This window comes from Condylura cristata, unplaced genomic scaffold (genome assembly GCF_000260355.1).
Source record: "Condylura cristata isolate star-nosed mole 26May11 unplaced genomic scaffold, ConCri1.0 scaffold00008, whole genome shotgun sequence".
In the NCBI taxonomy this organism is placed as follows: domain Eukaryota; kingdom Metazoa; phylum Chordata; class Mammalia; order Eulipotyphla; family Talpidae; genus Condylura; species Condylura cristata.
In genome coordinates this window covers 28,704,363-28,723,098 of record NW_004567109.1, presented here as the reverse complement: position 1 = coordinate 28,723,098, position 18,736 = coordinate 28,704,363, and the positions used below count along the sequence as shown (strand labels likewise).

Genomic DNA, 18,736 nt, shown 5'->3' with positions numbered 1-18,736 from the left:
TGACGGAAAAAAATCCTCCTGGGGACAGTACCATTTCATAGAATGCTCATTTGTACTGGGGTATGAATCTATGACCTATGTTTTTTTTCTCATTCGAAAGGATATCTCCAATTTTAAACTTACTGAAAAAGGCATTTTTGCATCTGGCTATTATGAATAGCTAAGACACAGATTAAAGCTGCCATAAAGTTATTTAGCAAGCACATGCTAGCTATTCCAGTAAAATCTGCCAAACTGTAAAACCAAGGGGGAAATAAAAAGTTGAAGATGGAACCATTATTCAAGATGAGGGAATTAAGTCTTACAAAAAAGAGATTAGTACTCACTCAACTCTACATGGAGAACACTCTACTCAAACTACATGGAAGATGACAAGCAGTGTTACTCAAGGCTGACCAGGCTACTTGGGAGCCCAAAAGGAGCGGGATTCTTCTGGGTCTGAGTCAGTAGTGAATCTAAGGCAGCCGCACCAAAGACACAGTCCCCATTATGCCAGCATGAAACTGATGGCAAGTGTCTCCACATCTTAAACCCAGAGAAATGTACGAAAAATATGTTAACCATTGTTAAAACCAAACCACCAAGGGTAAAAATCTCCTCAGATTTTAAATCTAAAATGCTCACTTTTCACGAATTCTGTGCATTATTAGAAAAAAATAAAAAGTAACAAATGTAAAGATTTATTTTATTTCTACTGGGGGAAGGAGGATAAATAGAACTGTTTTCCAATTTGCTCTTCACTGTATACACACATACTCACACGCATACATACACATACACACACCAAAAATACCCCAACGAAACAGAAAAACAAGAATCAAAAATCAAAATACCCTCAAACTGCACCAATACTTCGTATTCTGACCAAAAGAACAGATCCTGGGAGGAAGTGCAAAATGCAAAATCAAATGACCGAAAAATGCTGAACAAACAGCATTAATAATATACAAAATATTTATATTACTGAACTAGTAACAGTTGATGTTCTCTGTGTCTGTAAAACTTTGGAACCACATAGCTGATTTGTTAAATCTAGTCCATGTCAGCTTCCAAAATCCAGTTTAGTTAGCTTCATTCTTTGATGCTTCATCAAAATTTTCTACAAGATCTAAAAAAGAAAAAAGGAAAAATAAGTTAAAATACAAAAAGGGAAAAGATAAATAAAAAAAAAACATGAACTGCTTCACAAATTTGTGTCATTCATGCATGCTAATCTTTGTATCACTCCAATTTTAGCATGTGTACTGCCAAAGCAAGCAAAATAAATTAAATTCTTAACTTACAACTGCAATTAAAAAAAAGTTGTTGCTATTAAATTAGCCTCAAAAGATGAAGGACAAGAGGCAGAAATAAACTGCTTAAATAGTAACCATAGGGAAATGTTAAGCTTTCTGTCTATGCAAACCACAAAGGTGAACACCACCTCATATCAATCATAATTCACACAGAAATATAACAATTATCTAAACTTATGATCACAGTGATTCTAATTTAATAAAGGTAGGCAAAACTTTGTGTGATAATTCCTTTATTTTTTTTTAAATTTTATTATTTATGCATACAGAACTGGGGTACAGGCCAGAGGTGCAGAAGCCATGAGAGAATTCACCAGAGACAGAGTAGGGAGCAGAACAGGCAGATCAATAAGGTACACTGCTGAGGAAAGCAGCAAGCAGGTCAGGAGAGGCCTGCCACATCATGTGGGTCACTTTCAGGGCCAGGGATCAGACTCACACTGAAGCGGCCACAGCCAGCCTCACGGTGCTATACTCCAACAAGTTGTACCAGCAGGGAGGGCCCTGTGTGATAACTTCTGATTCTAAGTTCTAATGAAAGAACTTCATTCTTTTTCACTAAATTGTATGCCAGTGCTTTGAATCAACTCAAATCCACAAGTTCTTAACAACCAAAAACTAAAAATCATTATGTAATAAGTGAAATCAAGTGGGCAAGATGCCAAAAATATTACAACTAAAGAAATGTCACTTACCTGGAACATCATCATCTTCCTCATCAATGTCTTCTGGTTTTGGAGCTTTGCTATCCAATACTATAAAAGGTTGATTTTAAAAAGAGTCATTGAGACCAAAGATCTTTACAAAATACCAATGTTAAATCATTTTTCTTGGCTAAATGTTATATAGTTCAGAAAAGGCTAAATAATGTCCACTGTAATACCGTATCTTTTACTTGATACTATAATCAATTAAATTAACTTAGATAGATAGAGCTGGCAATGTCAGTGAGCAGTGAAGGTAATATTAATATGCAAGATGGAAAAATTCAGATGAATTTCAATAAAGACACTTAGATAACCACTAGTGGCTATATTTTCCCAAAAAAACTAATATTCAAAATGTTTTCCATCTCTTTTGGTGTAAAAAAGAATATAACTATCCACTATGAATACTGAAATAAGTTCTTTGATTTTTAGAGTGACAAGACACATTTGAAACCAGGACAATCTTGTAAATTCAGAAGTTATGGTTGTTGTATCTATAGTATGACTAGCAAAGTGTGTGTGTGTGTGTGTGTGTGTGTGTGTATTTTACAACCAGCATATTAAGCAATAATACAGTTCTGTGGTAACACTTATCTTGCTGTTGTCATTAGTCAAAAGTGAATATCAAATTGTTTATAAAATGTGGCCTATAGACCCTGACACTTTCCTTTAGGTAAAGATATTCCATTTTCAATGGGGTTACATCCTGATTATATAGCTAAAACATTTGTAAGTTGAAAATATTTTAAGTCAAAAATGTATCTGATAGACCTAACATAATGAAAATCATAGCTTTGTTTAAACTACTTTAAACATGTTCAAAAAGTTACATTATACTTGATTGGGCAAAATCATCTAGCACAGAATCTATTTTATAATAAAGCATTGAATACCTCAGGCAATTTATTGGATACTGTACTGAAAGTTAAAAAGTCTAGATTATCAGTTGTCTAACCTGAAGGATCATGTGGCTAACTGAGAGCTACAGCTTTCTGGTGCTGCCCAGCATCACTACAGAATATCATACCACATATTGTTAGCCCAGGAAAAGATGAAAATTTAAAAATTTCCACTGAATATGCATTACTTTCATACCAACATTAAATGAAACAATCACTTTAAGCCATATCACAGCAAATTGAGGGCGATTTGTAATTAACTCTTACTGCTCTGTACAGCTGACCCTTGAATAACTCGGGAGTTAGGAGCACAAACTCCCTTTCTAGTCAAAAATCTGTGTATAACTTTTGACTCCTCCAAAACTTGATTATCAATAGCTTGCTGTTGACCAGAGCCTTACTAATAACATAAACATATTTTGTTTACTATATGCATAATACACTATGTAGTCAAAATAAAGTTAAAGAAAATACTACGGAAAATATATAGTGCTATACTATATTTACTAATAATACACATTTACATAATGTGTTTACAAGAAAATCTAAGTATTTAAATGGGACTCATACAATTCAAACCTACATTAAGGATCAGTTTACTACCAAAACACAGCCAAATATCCTCTATTCCACACTGTATAATTATTAAAGGAACAAACTCAAAAATTTATGAAGCATGTAAGTAACATCATGAAAAGTTTCAAATGGAACACATTTTAAATAATTAGGTTCTTTAATTAATGTCAGGAGGAAAGAGGTACTAAATTGAAATACCTACCTTGCCGAGGAAACTGTTCAGCTAACTTCCTAAGACTTGTTAAGCTGTCAGCACCAAGCTGACTTAATATTCCAGGAAGCATTTCTGTAATTGGTTTGGCTTCTGCATGACCGGTAATTGCAAAAGTATTAGCAGAAAGGGAAGCTTGGACTTTGGGATTGTTGAAATGAATAACTGTCCCATCATCTTTAATCATGTTCACCTATGATCACAGAAGAAAAGTGTACTTCATATATTTGGTACTAATATAGTATCTTTCTTAAAGGAAAAAAAAAAAAAGGATAGATAGCCATTTATGTTTTTTACTTGATAGTTATACAATCCCAAGGTAGTAATTATCTAAACCATGGATATATGGCTGGAAAAATGATGCTATGATCAAACCAAAATGGTGTTAGATGGTACAAATAACTGTGTTTGGTCAAGAAATAGTCACTGTTGTAGAATCTAGATTTTAAATTCAAAGACTTTATGAGAAAGAACTTCATGTCGACATTTAAAAAATAAAAAGGAATTATCAGTCAAAGAACTGGCTTCTTAATGAAATTAACCATTATTTTGCTCAGTTTATACTACTAAATTAAAAGTACAGATACCTTTTTGTGGGATCAGAGGGGACAGTTTTTAAAGGGACAACACTATATGCCACTGAAAATCCATACAATACACTCGGAAATTTAATCTGTCAGGTGTTTCACTTTTTTGAAAACTAAATTTACAAAACTTTCAACTTGTTCTCATGTTTTTCTTTGGATAAGATTTTGTCAGTTCCTCTAAATCTTTAAGTATTAATTTCTCAAAAATTTCAATAACCCTTGTAAATATTACAGAATTTCTCACATCCACTTACATGACCACCTGAACATACCTTATCAATTGCTGGGAAACCTTTAAAATTATCCTCACCTTCTTTTTATAGTTTTCACTGTAATTTGAGGTGGACTTGAATTCACCCATTGTCTGAGACTTACTGAAAGGAAAGCTGAACACGTGCTATTTAAATTGTTATTTCTTTATAACACATGCACTTTCTGTATTTTTAAGATTTGAGTTTGCATAAGTTAAATGTGTAAAGAATGTGATTCCATTATGTAGTAGAGTCTACTGGGTAAGTTAAGTTGGTCGTATTATAAGAAAAAAACAAAAATATTAGGAGAGTTAACGCTTGGCAACTTGAAAAACACTTCATGATCCATCCAAAAACTGCCCTTGTAATAATCAAGCTGAGATGCTGAGTGTTCCCCATGGTCAGCAGAACTGGGCTTTTCTTCCTCAGAGGTGATCATTATTACTGATAAATAGCACCAGAGGGGAAGGTGGAGAAAAGGGCTTCTACATTTCATGTAAAATCTATTACAGAAATAAAACCCAAGACTTGGATTAGATATTTCTTTTCCTATGAAAACGTATGATTATGTGCCCACTGCAGTTCATGGGTATTACAATTACAATTACATAGAACTGTTTAATTTAGCATAATTGTGTCTGCAAGTATTTGACCTTACTAGAAGGTGAACGCCTCAAGATCAGAGACAATGCCTTAGTAGAAATACCAAAGTATCCAGCATACCAGTCACTCAATTTTAATGAATGGACAACTCCTATATTTATTCTAAAATCACAAATGTTGTCAGAACTCAACTCTTTAAATGTTAGAAGAGGGGCACTTCAAGGACAGAAATAACACCAGTAGTGTCTGTGCCCAGTAAAGATGCCCCAGAACCTCCTGTGCGTCTCGAGACCTCTGACCCGACTTTTCTATTGCTCTGACCTTTCGGAATCTGCTTGCCCTACAGAATTCATTGTCATTTAAGTCATTCCTGACAACTGTTCATGGCCCATATGATGTCTAAAATTTAACAACTCCTGCATTTGCTGGTCCCTGAGTAAGGCACATATTTAATCCTAGTGGCCTTCTATCTAGTAAATCTGATGCTTGTATTACTTCTACACAGCATTAAGTTTTATGGGTATAGGAAGCTCATAGTTATACTTGATTTCATAGCTATTGCTGATAAGTGCCTTCTCACTTCAGAAAGGAGATTTGTATTCTGCTATGTGACTTTTTGTATCTAAGTCCTTACTTGGCCAGCTGGTTGCAGTTCTGAGAATTGACAATTGTGTTAAAGTAAGTTGCTTTTTCTTTTTTTAAGGGTTATTTTTATTTATTTATGCATACAAGAACAGGGTAGGGCCCTCCCTGGTGGCACAATGGGTTAAAGCACAACACTACGAAACTGACCACAGCTGTTTCAACATGAGTTTAATCCCGTCAGGGAGGTGACCCATATGGTATGGCAGACCTCTCCTGCTTGTCTGCTACTCCCCTCAGCACTACTTCGTCATCCTACCTGTTCTGTTCCCCGCTTGGTCTCTGGTGAATCCTTTCACCCCCTAGACCTCTGGCCTGTACCCCAGTTGTATATGCATAAATAAATCTTAAAAAAAAAAAAGAACCAAATTTAAGTCAGAAGTGCAGGGGGGTAAGCGGATTCACCAGAGACAGAGTTGGAAGCATAACAGGATAACAGGGAGATCTACTGAAATATACTGCAACAGGTGAGACAGGAGAGGTCTGCTGCACCATGTGGGCCACCTCCCTGGCTGGGGATTAAACACGTGCTGCGGTGGCTGGCAATAACATGATGGCCCTGAGATTTTAATACCTGAGCCACCAGGAAGGCCCTTAAAATTAAGTTTTATTCCATTCCAAACTGCATGTACTAATACTTATCAAGAAGTTCATCTTTTATTACCTTCCTCCTGTATCTTAATGGGGTGAAACAGACATTTTAAGAATAAGGTATGGGAGGCTAAGAGATGTCAGATTTTGAGAATTACACTCCCATAAGTCATTAATTTTCATAGACAATCCTAAGCTCAACACCAGTTTTACTTCTAAAGATTAGTATGAAGCATATACTATTTGATATGAACTAAAATTAACAGCTGTCTCATATGCTGGGATCATTTTTTTCTTATGATCTGGTAGCAAGAGTCTAATGAGGTGGATTCTCTACAGCTAAGCTGTAGTTAGTGTGAGAAAAAATTTGACAATATGAATGAAGGGTTCTAAAAATGTTCATGCACAACTGTATTTCCAAAGGACTCAAGGAATACCAGAAATGATGAAATATGTATGTATTTAAATCTGACATTTTTTTTTTTTAATTTCAAAGCATTAACATGTAAAGTAGTAAGTCAATTTTTGGTATATACCTATATTGGAATATACGTAGTAGACATTTAAACTGATGATTAAGAAGTTTTTAAATGATATGAAACAATTTTTATAATATCTGGAAAAAAGGATTCTAAATTGTACAAGTAGGTATAATCGCAGATATGTCAAAAAATATAAATATGGGGAAAATACAAAACTAACACTGTGATCAAATGTTAATACATTCTTTTATTTTTTATATATCCCTAATTTTCTATAATGGTAATATAATTTTAGGATGAAAAAGTTAAAAAAAAAAAGGATGCTTACCAATGTAAAAATAGATAAAATGTGGCATCGCTTATCCAATGGAATATTACTCAATATAAAAGGAATGAATTTTTTGGGCCTCCCTGGTGGCTCAAGGGTTTAAGACCCAGTTCTGGGGCCCTACCTTGTGGTGCAGTGGGTTAAAGAATAGCACTAGAAGTTAATGCACTTCCACATGAGTTTGATCCCTGCCTGGCTCGGAGGTGACCCACATGGCACAGCAGACCTCTCCTGACCCGCACGCTGCTCCCCTCAGCAGTGTACTTCAATGATCTGCCTGTTCTGCTCCCCACTCCATCTCGGTGAATCCTCTCATCGCATCTGCACCTCTGGCCTGTACCCCAGTTCTGTATGCATAAATAAATAAATCTTTAAAAAAAAAAAAAAGATTTATTTATTTATGCATACAGAACTGGGGTACAGGCCAGAGGCTCAGGGGCGGTGAGAGGCTTCACCAGAGACAGAGTGGGGAGCAGAACAGGCAGATCGAGGAAGTACACTGCTGAGGGGAGTAGCGGGCGGGTCAGGAGAGGTCTGCCACGCCATGTGGTCACTTCCGGGGCAGGCGGGAATCGAACTCATGCTGAAGTGGCTTTAGCTTCTCAGTGCTGTGCTTTAACCCGCTGCGCCACCAGGGAGGGCCTAAATAAATAAATCTTAAAAAAAAAAAAAAAAAAAGACTCAGCTCTATGAAGCTACTGACAGCCATGGCAGCATGAGTTTGATCCCTGGCCAGGGTGGTGACCCACATGGCACAGCAGACCTTTCCTGTATCACCTGCTGTTCCCCGTAGCAGTGTATTTCAGTTTACCTGTTCTGCTCCCCACACTATCTCTGATGAATCCTCTTACCCTCCCACACCTTTGGCCTACACCCAAGTTCCTGTATGTATAAATAAATAAATCTTTTCTTTTAAATAAATAAATCTTAAAAATTAAATGAATTTTTTTTAAATCTAAAAGAGTAGGTTTATTATATTAAAAAGGAAAAGAAAAGAATGCTTGCACAGATACAAGTGGGCAGAAAGAGCTACAAAAGGAAAAGGTTTGTTAAAAGATATGCCTGCATAGTTACATGTATTCAGGAGAGCTGCATTTCTGAAAGGGGTAGTAAGAGACACTGGCATAGACACAGAAGGGCCTCTGGGGGAGGAGAGCTGTCTAAAATTCTGATATGTGCTAAAAAATGAACTTTGAAAACATTATGTTAACTTACATGAAATATCTACAATAGGCAAACCCACAAAAACACAAAGTAGGTGAGAGGTTATCTGGAGCTAGAAGAGAGAGGAAATGGAGTAAATGCTTAATGAGTAAAGTTTCTCTTTAGGGTGATGTAAAATTTTGGAAACAGATAATGGAGACTGCACCATAGGTGAATGTAAATAACATACATTTAAAAGTGGTTAAGGTGTGAAATTTTGTTATATATATTTTATCAAAATAAAGAGTATAATGTGAAAAAAAAAAGCAGATCTTAAAAATATAAAGCCAGGTTTCTGCTGAATGATAAAATGCACAGAACATAATGCTTTCCTTTTACTTTCCTGTACTCAATTGTCTACCCAACTGCACTGTGATGCTAGTTAAAGGAGGAAGGAACTGTTTTAATGGTCAACCAGTAACTATAGCCCTTTCTTCTGTATAAGTAATATACACAAAGTAATCACAAGAAAACTGGGGCCTCCCTGGTGGCCATGAGGGTATGTTCAGTATCATCACTACTTTGACCAGAGTTTGATCCCCAACCAGATGACCCACATATGGCACAGCAGACCTCTCCTGTCTCACCTGCTGCTTCCCTTAGCAACATATTTCAGTAAATCCACCTGTCTGTTTCTCACTCTGTCTCTGGTGAATCCTTTCATCCTCCCCCCATACCTCTGTCCTGTACTCCAGTTCTTCTACACAAAAATAAATCTTTAAAAAAAATAAAACTAAACTATAAATAGTAAAGATTATCTATAAAATAGTATACATTTACATTCCTACTCTTACCTTTTTAAAAAATTTTATTTAATCTATGCATATAAGAATAAGGTAATGAATTCTACATAATAATAATATAGGATATAATATATAAGATAATACTATCTTATAATATAGACTATAAGACAGATATTCTCTCTTTGGTGAGTTTCTGGGAGAAGAAAGAGAGAGAGAGACAGGAGACAGGGTTAAGAGTAGGTATAAGAAAATATAACAAGGGGCTCCCAGGAGGTGCATGGGGTTAAGCCTCAGCACTAGGAAGCTATCTGTAGCCATGCAACATAAGTTCGATCCCTGGCCAGGGAGGTGACCCACAAGGTGTGCAGACCTCTCCTGTGTCACCTGCTGCTTCCCTCACCAGTGTATTTCAGTAGATTTACCTGTTCTCTTCTCCACTCTGTTACTGGTGAATCCTCTCACCTCCCATACCTCTGGCCTACATCTTAGATTGTATATTCATAAATAAATATTAAAAAAAGAAAGAAATAAAATATAACTAAAAAGACTACAAGTAGGATAAAGAAATTACCCCTGGTTCTGACATACTTTACTTAACACACACATGGAATCCAGCACTTACTACTAGTATGTGATCTTTCTCATCTGTAATCAACTCAAAGGAATATTGTGAAGTTGAAATTTGATAGTGCATAATGTTTTATTTCATTAATTTTCCTATTAGATTATAAGTGTCAAATGTAGATTATGAATATCTTAGGTACCACTGTCCTTGGTAACATGCTTGGCATACAGTAGATGCCAATGTATTAGCAGTATAAAAATAAGTGTTGACTTATCATTAAATACTATATTTTTAAGATTCATTTTATTTATTTATGCATATAAGAACTGGGTGTAGGCCACAGGTGCTGGGGGGTGAGAGGAACCACCAGACATAGAGTAGGGACCAGAAAAAGCAGAAGGGAGCAACAGGTGCAGATGGGAAAGCTCTTCTGTGTCATGTGGGTCAGACGCTCCCTGGCTGGGGACAGAATTTGTTAGTTTCTCAACTTAGGTAATAACTTTGTAGAGTAGAAAGGAGCTCTTAAGGGGAAAAGTTCTTATTTGAAGAAATCTTGAGGCTTCTTTATTTCTATGTTATTAGAAAAAAATCTTCTTACATTAAACTTCAAGAAGTTCCATAATTTGTCACATATGCAAATACACTGAGTCTGAAAAGTATGATGAATTCCTTAATATCTTGACAGTCACCCAATTTTATACAATAATGCAAATTTAATGACTATAGCCTTTCAAATATACATGAGTAATAATATCAGTATCTTCTAAGTTGCTACTTTTCATTTGAAACATATAGATAATTGTGTCTTTTACTTCTATAACCTAGTAATTTACAAAGTGACCATACCTCTTCAATACCAGCTATATTATTGACAGCCAGTTTTTTTAGAGAACTCTGAAGTTTTTTGTCATCAGCTGTAGCTGTTCTATGTACCACCTTCTTCTTTCTGCGAGCTGTACCCTGAAAGAAAATCAAATAGAACTATTAGCATACCTTCCTTCTGGAAATTGCAATTAAATGTCTTCTTATCCACCACAAAAATCTAATCCCACATAAGAAATTGCTGCCTTAAGAGCAATGATTAATAAAACTGCCAGAGTTTTACTGTCAGTCTAACTCATATTTTTAAAGCTCAGTTCCAGCATACAGTCTTTATCATTTCAAAAGTTTCATTAACAGTTTTCTAATTAAAAAGTAATTTTAAACTTCAAGATAACATGGTGCACTTCCAAAAATTATAAGGACTGCCTTTTCATAGTACCTTCCACTCCCAACAATCAAGTTGATATTCTGAAACTTTGAAGATTATAATGTAATTATCAAATGCCTACTATGTGAGTGTTCTAGAATCTAGGAATGAAAAAAAATCAAGAAAAAAGATTTTTAATGAGCATTCATTAATGGGAGGGAAAAGGTCATATAAATAATTTCAAATGGACTAAGGATATTAAGTTAAAAAGACATAACACAATAACAGCACTGGATGAAGGCAAACTATTATTAGAATGTTCAGGGTAATCCTCCCCTGAAAAGTACTATATGAACTGAAAGCCACAGGAAAATTTAGGAAAGTGATGCAACAGAATAAAATAAGAGTGAATCTGTTGTTTCTAGAGAGAGCAAGCAGGCCACTACATCTGGGCTGAGTGAACAATGGAAAAGAGGAAAATGAAACCAGAAAAGATAGATAAGGATTAGCTCATATAATCTAGAATACCATGAGCAGAGGTGGGATTTATTCCCATTCCAATAAAAGTCACTTGAATGTTTTACACATGAGAATGGCTTGATTTGACTTATTATTATTTTTTAAAGATTTATTTATTTATTCATACAGAACTGGGGTACTGGCCAGAGATGTGGTGGGTGAGCGGATTCACCGGGGAGCAGAGCAGGCAGATCTACGAAGTACACTGCTGAGGGGAGCAGCGGGCGGGTCAGGAGAGGTCTGCCACACCATATGGTCACCTCCGGGGCAGGCAGGAATCGAACTCATGCGGAAGCGGCTTTAGCTTCTCAGTGCTGTGCTTTAACCCACTGCGCCACCAGGGAGGGCCCTGACTTATTATTTTAAAAAGGTGGTTGTGGAAAATAAACTATAATGAGGCCAATCAGGAAGTGACTGATAAGATGAGGGCTGTGGCAGTGGAGATGTTCTGCTCAGTCTATCCAGCAGAACTTGCAGGTAAACTAAATGTGGGCTATGCGGGGAAAAAAATGAATCTAAAATTATGCTTAGAATTTTAGCCTGTGTAAGTAGGTTTAAAATTAAACTACTACCTAAGACAGAAAGAGCTTATTTCTAAGTGGATGCTATGAAACTATATTTTTTTCTATTGGGGGAAAAATATTTAAAAGAATAGATTAATTTTCTACACCAATTTACAAATATGACCAAAAGCAGTCAAAGTTTTGAGGGCAAAATCTTTCTGAAACCAGATAGCAGTGAAACGAAAAGAAAACATGTTTTATTTTCTCAATAGCTTTAGCAGTAGTAGTCAAGAAAATCAACCTTATATATAGAAGGGATGTAATTGCATCAGTCTCATTAACTCTGGTGAGAGAGGAAGACAACTCTGTGAGTAGCAGCAGGTTGTGAAGAAATTCAGTTGCTGAAGGATAGTTTAGAAGACTATTTATACAGTGATTTATTTGTGAAGCATTCCTGACTCAGGAATAACTTAACTGTTTACTTCTGAATATTTCAACTGAAATAATCCTCAGGTACCTCAAATCCAACATGTTTAATAAAGAGTTTATCAATCCAGGGCCTCCCTGGTGGCCCCAAGGATTAAGTTTTATCACTATGAAGCTATCTGCAGCCATTACAGCACAAGTTTAATCTCAGGCCAGGGATCTGACCCACATGGTGCAGCAGACATCTCCTGTCTCAATCGCTGCACCCCCTAGCAGTGTATTTTGGTAGATCTACTTGTTCTGCTTTCCATTGTCTCTGGTGAATCCTCTCACCTCTCCCTCCCTGTACCTCTGTCCTATATACCCCAGCTCTTGTGTGCATAGATAAATTAACCTTGGGGGGGGGGGGAAGTTTATCAGTCCACCAAAATGTTATTCATTTCCTAAGTTGTTCATTTACATTTAAATGAATAAATTTGTTTATTTATGCATATAAGAACTGGGGTGTAAGCCACAGGTGCAGGGAGTGAGAGAATTCACCAGAGACAGAGTGGGAAGCAGAATAGGTGGATCTATTGAAATACACTGCTGAGGGGAGCAGCGGGTGAACAGGAGAGGTCTGTTGTACCATGTGGGTTAGCTCCCTGGCTTGCCAGAGATTGAACTTGTGATGCAGTGGCTGATGATAGCTTGATAGCACTGTACCTTTATCCCTATGCCACAAGGGAGGCCCAATTCCTAACTTTCAATAACTGGTGGTATCACTATATATCCAGTCTCTAGAACCAAAATTCTGGGGCCATACCAGATTCTTCTCTCTCTCCCTCATCCCCCATATCATTAAGTTATTTAGGCTTGCTTCCTATATATTATAAGCAGAAGTCTATGCCAAACTTTAATTTCATCCCATTTTTTACTCTGCCAGCAGTTACTTTTCTAAAATGACTATTATCATTTTCTTAAAATTCTTCAATTGCCTCTTGCCTACTAAGAAACTCCTATGAAGTCCTAAGAATCTTAGTATGGATATTGATTATCATCTAACTCCACATTATGTATTTTTTAATTTTCTGTCAGTCTTTTCACCAGTCTGCTGTTTAGGTGTATGCCAATTAAAGCACCATATCTCAACATCCGATGAGCCTTTTCTTGTGGGAGAATGGCAATCCCCTTTTACACTACCCACTTTTCTCCTAGGCAAGTGTGCTTTGTAATTCATGTCACATTTTACTATTATGTAATGTAATTGTGAGCATGTCTCTCTTCTAAGTTGAATTGTATCAAGAACAGGAAACCTTGATCTGTTTATACTTAGCACTTGGCACTCAGCAGATGCTCAATAAACTAAAGTGTGCCAACCATCTGATTTAAATGTAATAGTGGGGTGTCCTCCTTGGTGGCACTAAGGGTTAAAGCACAGTACTATGAACAATCTGTGCAGTCACTGCAGCAGTTCTATCCCTGGCCAGATGACCCACAATGCATGGCAGACCTCTCTATCTCGCCTGCTACTCCCTCTGCAGTGTATTTTCATCTGCCTGTTCTGCTTCATACTCTGTCTCTAGTGAATCCTCTCACCAGAATCCTCTGTGGCCTGTACCCACTTCTTCTATTCATAAATAAATAAAAAATAAATAAATGTAATAGTGATGTGTTACATCAAGTTCTTCCAGATACAGTCTATTGTTCTACTGATTTTTGGTTACATTATACTTGATATTACAATGTAACTACTTTAGCTACACATGTATGACTCCAGTCAAATAACTGTATCACTTGAAAGGTGAAAGTACTAGTCACTTGTTCCCCTTCTCTCTTGCCCTATCCCCAACAGCTGTGATTATAACAAATTGGGCTGTTACATAGTATCCTACCTACCCCCTCCTGGGTCTGAGGTAAGTACTAATCATTTCCTCTTACAAAATGGTATTAGTTACAATTGAGATGAAAAAAAAAAGTACAAAATGATGTAAAAATAAACTATTATATTATTAAAAAAAAAAAGTTATTAGACAGAGACAAAGGTAGACTATCCTTGCGCTTGGAGCCAGAACTGAAAGAAATCAAAGATTTCTGGTGTTCAGAATTAGTTCATTTTTAGGTTGAAAGTACATGGGAAAGAATGATCGTGTTCATATTCATCAACATGGAAGATTAGGCAGGAATACGTAGTAATGAATAAAATGTAAAATCAGCGGGAACATCTCCAGTCAAACCATTTATGAACCAAACTACAGCAACCAGTGTATCCCATCAAAATAAAATTACCTTAACATTTGGGATGCCCTGTAGATGACTCCAAAGTAAAAAATAGTTATCATTCATTAAACATCTACTCTGTGTCAGGCCACATTAGGTTGTTTTTATATATTACGCTACTCTTTAAAAACATCTGGGCCCTCTCTGATGGTGCAATGGGTTAAAGCACAGCACTATGAAGCTATCACAGCCATGGCAGACCTCTCCTGACCTGCCCACTGTTCTCCTCAGCAGTGTTATTTCAGTCAATCTACCTGTTCGGCTCCCTACTCTATTTCTGGCAGATCCTTTCAACCCCCACCTCTGTTCTGTACTCTAGGTCTGTAAGTATAAATAAATAAATCTTTAAAAAAACAAAATCTCATGCAGGATCAGTTCCATTTTGCGAATGCAAAACTGGAAGCATAAAGAGGCTGAGTAATTTGCTCATGTCATATAACTATCAGATATTAAAGAGGATTTAAACAAAGATGGCTTTGTTTCCACTGCTATCAGGGTTACCTATTTTAGATCCAAATAATCATTTTCCTACAGGAATGTGGTTTGATTTTGATTATCAAAAAGATTTTAGTTTCAACAACCACAAATCCAATAACGATACTATCAGTTACTCATACATTCTCCTAGCCGTTTTTCTTAGGCCACACTCACCTTGCCCCCTATCCGGACCTGAGCCTGAAGTTTGGCTAACTTTTCTTGATTCATGCTGTTGGTAAATCTAGGGGGAAAAATAAATTTGTTATAGTCACTTTTTCACCAAAATAAATGTTTATGATAACAATATCTTCTGGTCACTGAACTTGCAATATGTATCATCACCATGATCATAGTAATACTGTCTATATTCTTAATAAACATTAATAACTTATTCTAGCTTCAAAAACTAGAAGAACATTAGATATTAAAAGAACAAAAATGAAATAATACCATGAGAGTGAAATAAACATCAGAAACTAGAATGAAATTCAAAGTTACCTATTTGAAATTCCTTCCTAAAAGCATGATTCATTACCTTGGCATTTAGTAAAACCTAGCCAATTATAAAATCTCTGTAGGCAAGTCAGCTTTTCCCCCAAAGATTTTTATAGCTGAGAGCTCTTATCACCACCTTTAAGTAGACTTTTTTCCTCCTAAATCACATTGTCTATTTTTTGTAAATCACAAATAGAAAACAAAAACCTGGACAAAGAAGATAGTCAACAACAGGCTGTCTAACAGTCAAAATATGAGGTAATCATGTCCTCTATTCAAGGTCAGATGTTATGTTAATAAGAGGAGAAGAGAACCAAATTTTCAGACAGCATTGCTTAAACATTTTCCATAGATTTCATCCAACATTTTGTACTACTATACTTTGTCATGCATGTCAAGATTTTCTTGCATAAAGGGTAAAATGCCTCATTACACAATTGATGAAAATTTATCATCAATTAATACTGCTGGGAAGAGGAGACTCTTAAAAATAAGATTTTTAAAGTTTATCTTAATTTTAAAATTTCTAAGAACATTATAAATTCATTAATCCTAGTCAGTGATAGTCCTACTAAATAAAAAAATTCAATATATAATTTAATTTATAACATTTCACAATACAGAAACAAATGAAAGTCCATGTTAAATCTCGCTTTACTTGTTTTGTTAATCAACAGATTACTGAGATGTGAGAGAATAAAGGACAAAGCTATTGTCAAATCTTTTTTGCTAATCCTCTAACCTCTTTATAGTTATCATTCAAATGAAAAAGACATTGTTTTCATCTGAGATGAATCAAAGATTATATAACTATTAATTTATATCCTGACACTGTGCATTTCTCTCCTTTAAGGCCAAAGAAAGTCCAGTTTCCAAATAATGTTTCAAATATGATTCCTCAATCTGCTCAGCACTGTATTACAATGCTCAAGCAGCTAAAAATACTCTTTCATAAGAGGAAGTGTGATTAGAGTACAAACCAGTGGATTTAGGTGTGTGCCAACCTCAACTTTGCCATATTTAAACACCAACCTTTACACTCCTTAAATTTACTTTTCTCTAAGGAATTTGGCCATGAAGTTGTAGTGAATTAACAAAGAAAATTACAGCTAGATAGAGGGTAAAGCTTTTAGGACTTTTTTGTATTTTGAAATAATATTCCCCAAGAGAAGACAGAAGTCATGATAGAGTACTGACTTGTTGGAAAGAAAAGCAAAAGAAAATTTAACTCTTTATACAATGTACATATGAAAAAATGATTCTACTGCAGATACTAGGAAAACTTGATTCCAAGGAATTTCTCAAAGAAAACTCATGTTAAGTAGGTTGGAAGCTCAAGGTGGCAGGGGAGTAAAAAATGGTATTCCTTTGTCTACTAACAGGGTGGGATTGTGCAATTCAAATAGGAAAGAGGACTGGACTGATTGCTTGTGATGTCAAGCTCCAAATCTGGACTAAACCTCAAAAGAAATACTACCTGTTTAATTCCATATTCCTCAATCAACTTGTACTTTATTTTACTATTAGTTGTTCCTGTCTTGTAGGTCAGGCTATGTCAAATACTTGCAAGCAGTGTAGCAGCAGGGTGTAGATTATAAACAAATGAAAAGCGTTAATTTTACCTCCTAACTTTGCAGATCTGGAGAGGAAGGTCCAAAAGGAAGAAGTCATTTCCTAAGATTAATGAGCTCTTCCTTGGGGACCGTAGGGTATTTTACCCCTTTCCTTAAGAACTCAAGAATGGAAATAAGGAGGTTTTACTGAGTGCCTAAGTTCCAAGCAGTATGATAAACACTTTCATATGCATCATGTTTGCAGAGATAAAAATAAAAAGTCCCAACTTTTTATTATGTAGGATTTCTCTAAGAGAGGCACAGGCTTTGGAATCAGAAGGATCAACGTTCTACCACTTAGGGCTTCTGAAAAGTACTTCTCTGAACTTGTATCTCTCCTGTATTCTTCTTGAGTTTGTTGGTGTTTTAAAGGGTTAAAGGTTTGGTCATCAAGCACAGGATAAGGCTCACAGTACATACTCAAAAACTGGTAACTATTGTTACCACTCCAGAGCAGACCGCTACGGTGAAAAGAACGTGGGAACGGAAGTTGAAACCGCCATTCACTAAACACTGTAACACTCCCTGAGCCGGTTGGTCAATCAACAGTTTCCTGACAGCCTACTATGCACCAGGCAGTGTGATGGAGTTATAAAGATGAGCAAGGCAACGTCTCCGAGGAGGCAAACTTATAGACAAATGCTGCCATTACGAGGTGAAAAGCGCTGCAGCGCTTTTCGCTGCAGAGCGCTTGGAGGCCGGGGACTGGAAGGGGGGGGGGCTGTTAACCTCAGTTCCCCTATCTGTAGAATGGGATGACAGCAGAGGGGCAGTACAAAGCTCAGAGCTCACAGCATTGCTGTTGTGGACATCGGAGAGTAATAGCACAGAGACGGGAGATGACCCGCCTACTGGGACTGGAGGTGGATGGCAAGAGCGTGGGCCCGCTGGCCCCGAGAAGGGGCGGTGGTGCTGGGGACCTTCCCTCAGGTGCCGACCCCCAGCTGCGCCGCCGGTAACCGACAGGCCAAGCCAGCCGCCTCCGCCCCCACTCGGCACGCCACGGCGGAAGTGGCAACCCGAGCGGTTGGCGGGTGTCGGAAGAAGAGGGCGGGGGGAGACCGTGCGCAGCGTCCTATGGCCGTGGAGTGGCGGGACCGCCGGGGGTCTCACCTGAAGCAGGGAGGGTCCTCCAACACCAGCACGCGGCAAGAGCAAGATGGCTGCCTTAGTCGAGACAGAGAAAGACGAAGGCGGCGGCGGCGGCGGGAGCGGAGCCACGTGACACCGCCGGCCCCGCCTCTCTCTCACCGGGGCAGCCTATCCAGGGAGCGCATCTGCGAACTACAAAGCCCAGCCCGCTCTGCGCCTCCGGGCAACGAGGCGGCTGGTGCAGGTGGCCGCGCTGCCTTCTGGAGCTTGCAGTTTCCCCGCTTTCCATTGTGTCCGTGCCTATAAATTGTAGGGAGCCCAATGAAAGGGCTTGTGTGTTTTGTTGGGTGTGTGTGTGTACTTTTGTCCGGTATGCACAGTGCGACTCAAGTAGTGCCAGCAGGAGAGACGGAAAATGTGGATTTGTTACATATCGGAGTCAAACGTTAAGGAAAAATATCAGACCCTAAAAGTTGAAAA

General features: G+C 37.3%; 1 protein-coding gene across 1 annotated transcript; it reads right to left on the bottom strand.

Moving 5' to 3' along the window:
- Window positions 1–668: 668 nt before the first annotated feature.
- BTF3L4 (basic transcription factor 3-like 4) lies at window positions 669–18,380 on the bottom strand. The gene is made up of 6 exons (XM_004679010.2): window positions 18,278–18,380; window positions 15,231–15,297; window positions 10,530–10,643; window positions 3,680–3,881; window positions 1,991–2,050; window positions 669–1,108 (listed from the first exon to the last, which is right to left on the bottom strand). Exons 2-6 carry the CDS (start codon window positions 15,282–15,284, stop codon window positions 1,062–1,064), a joined length of 477 nt encoding a protein of 158 aa, XP_004679067.1. The 5' UTR covers window positions 15,285–15,297; window positions 18,278–18,380; the 3' UTR covers window positions 669–1,061.
- Window positions 18,381–18,736: the final 356 nt, after the last annotated feature.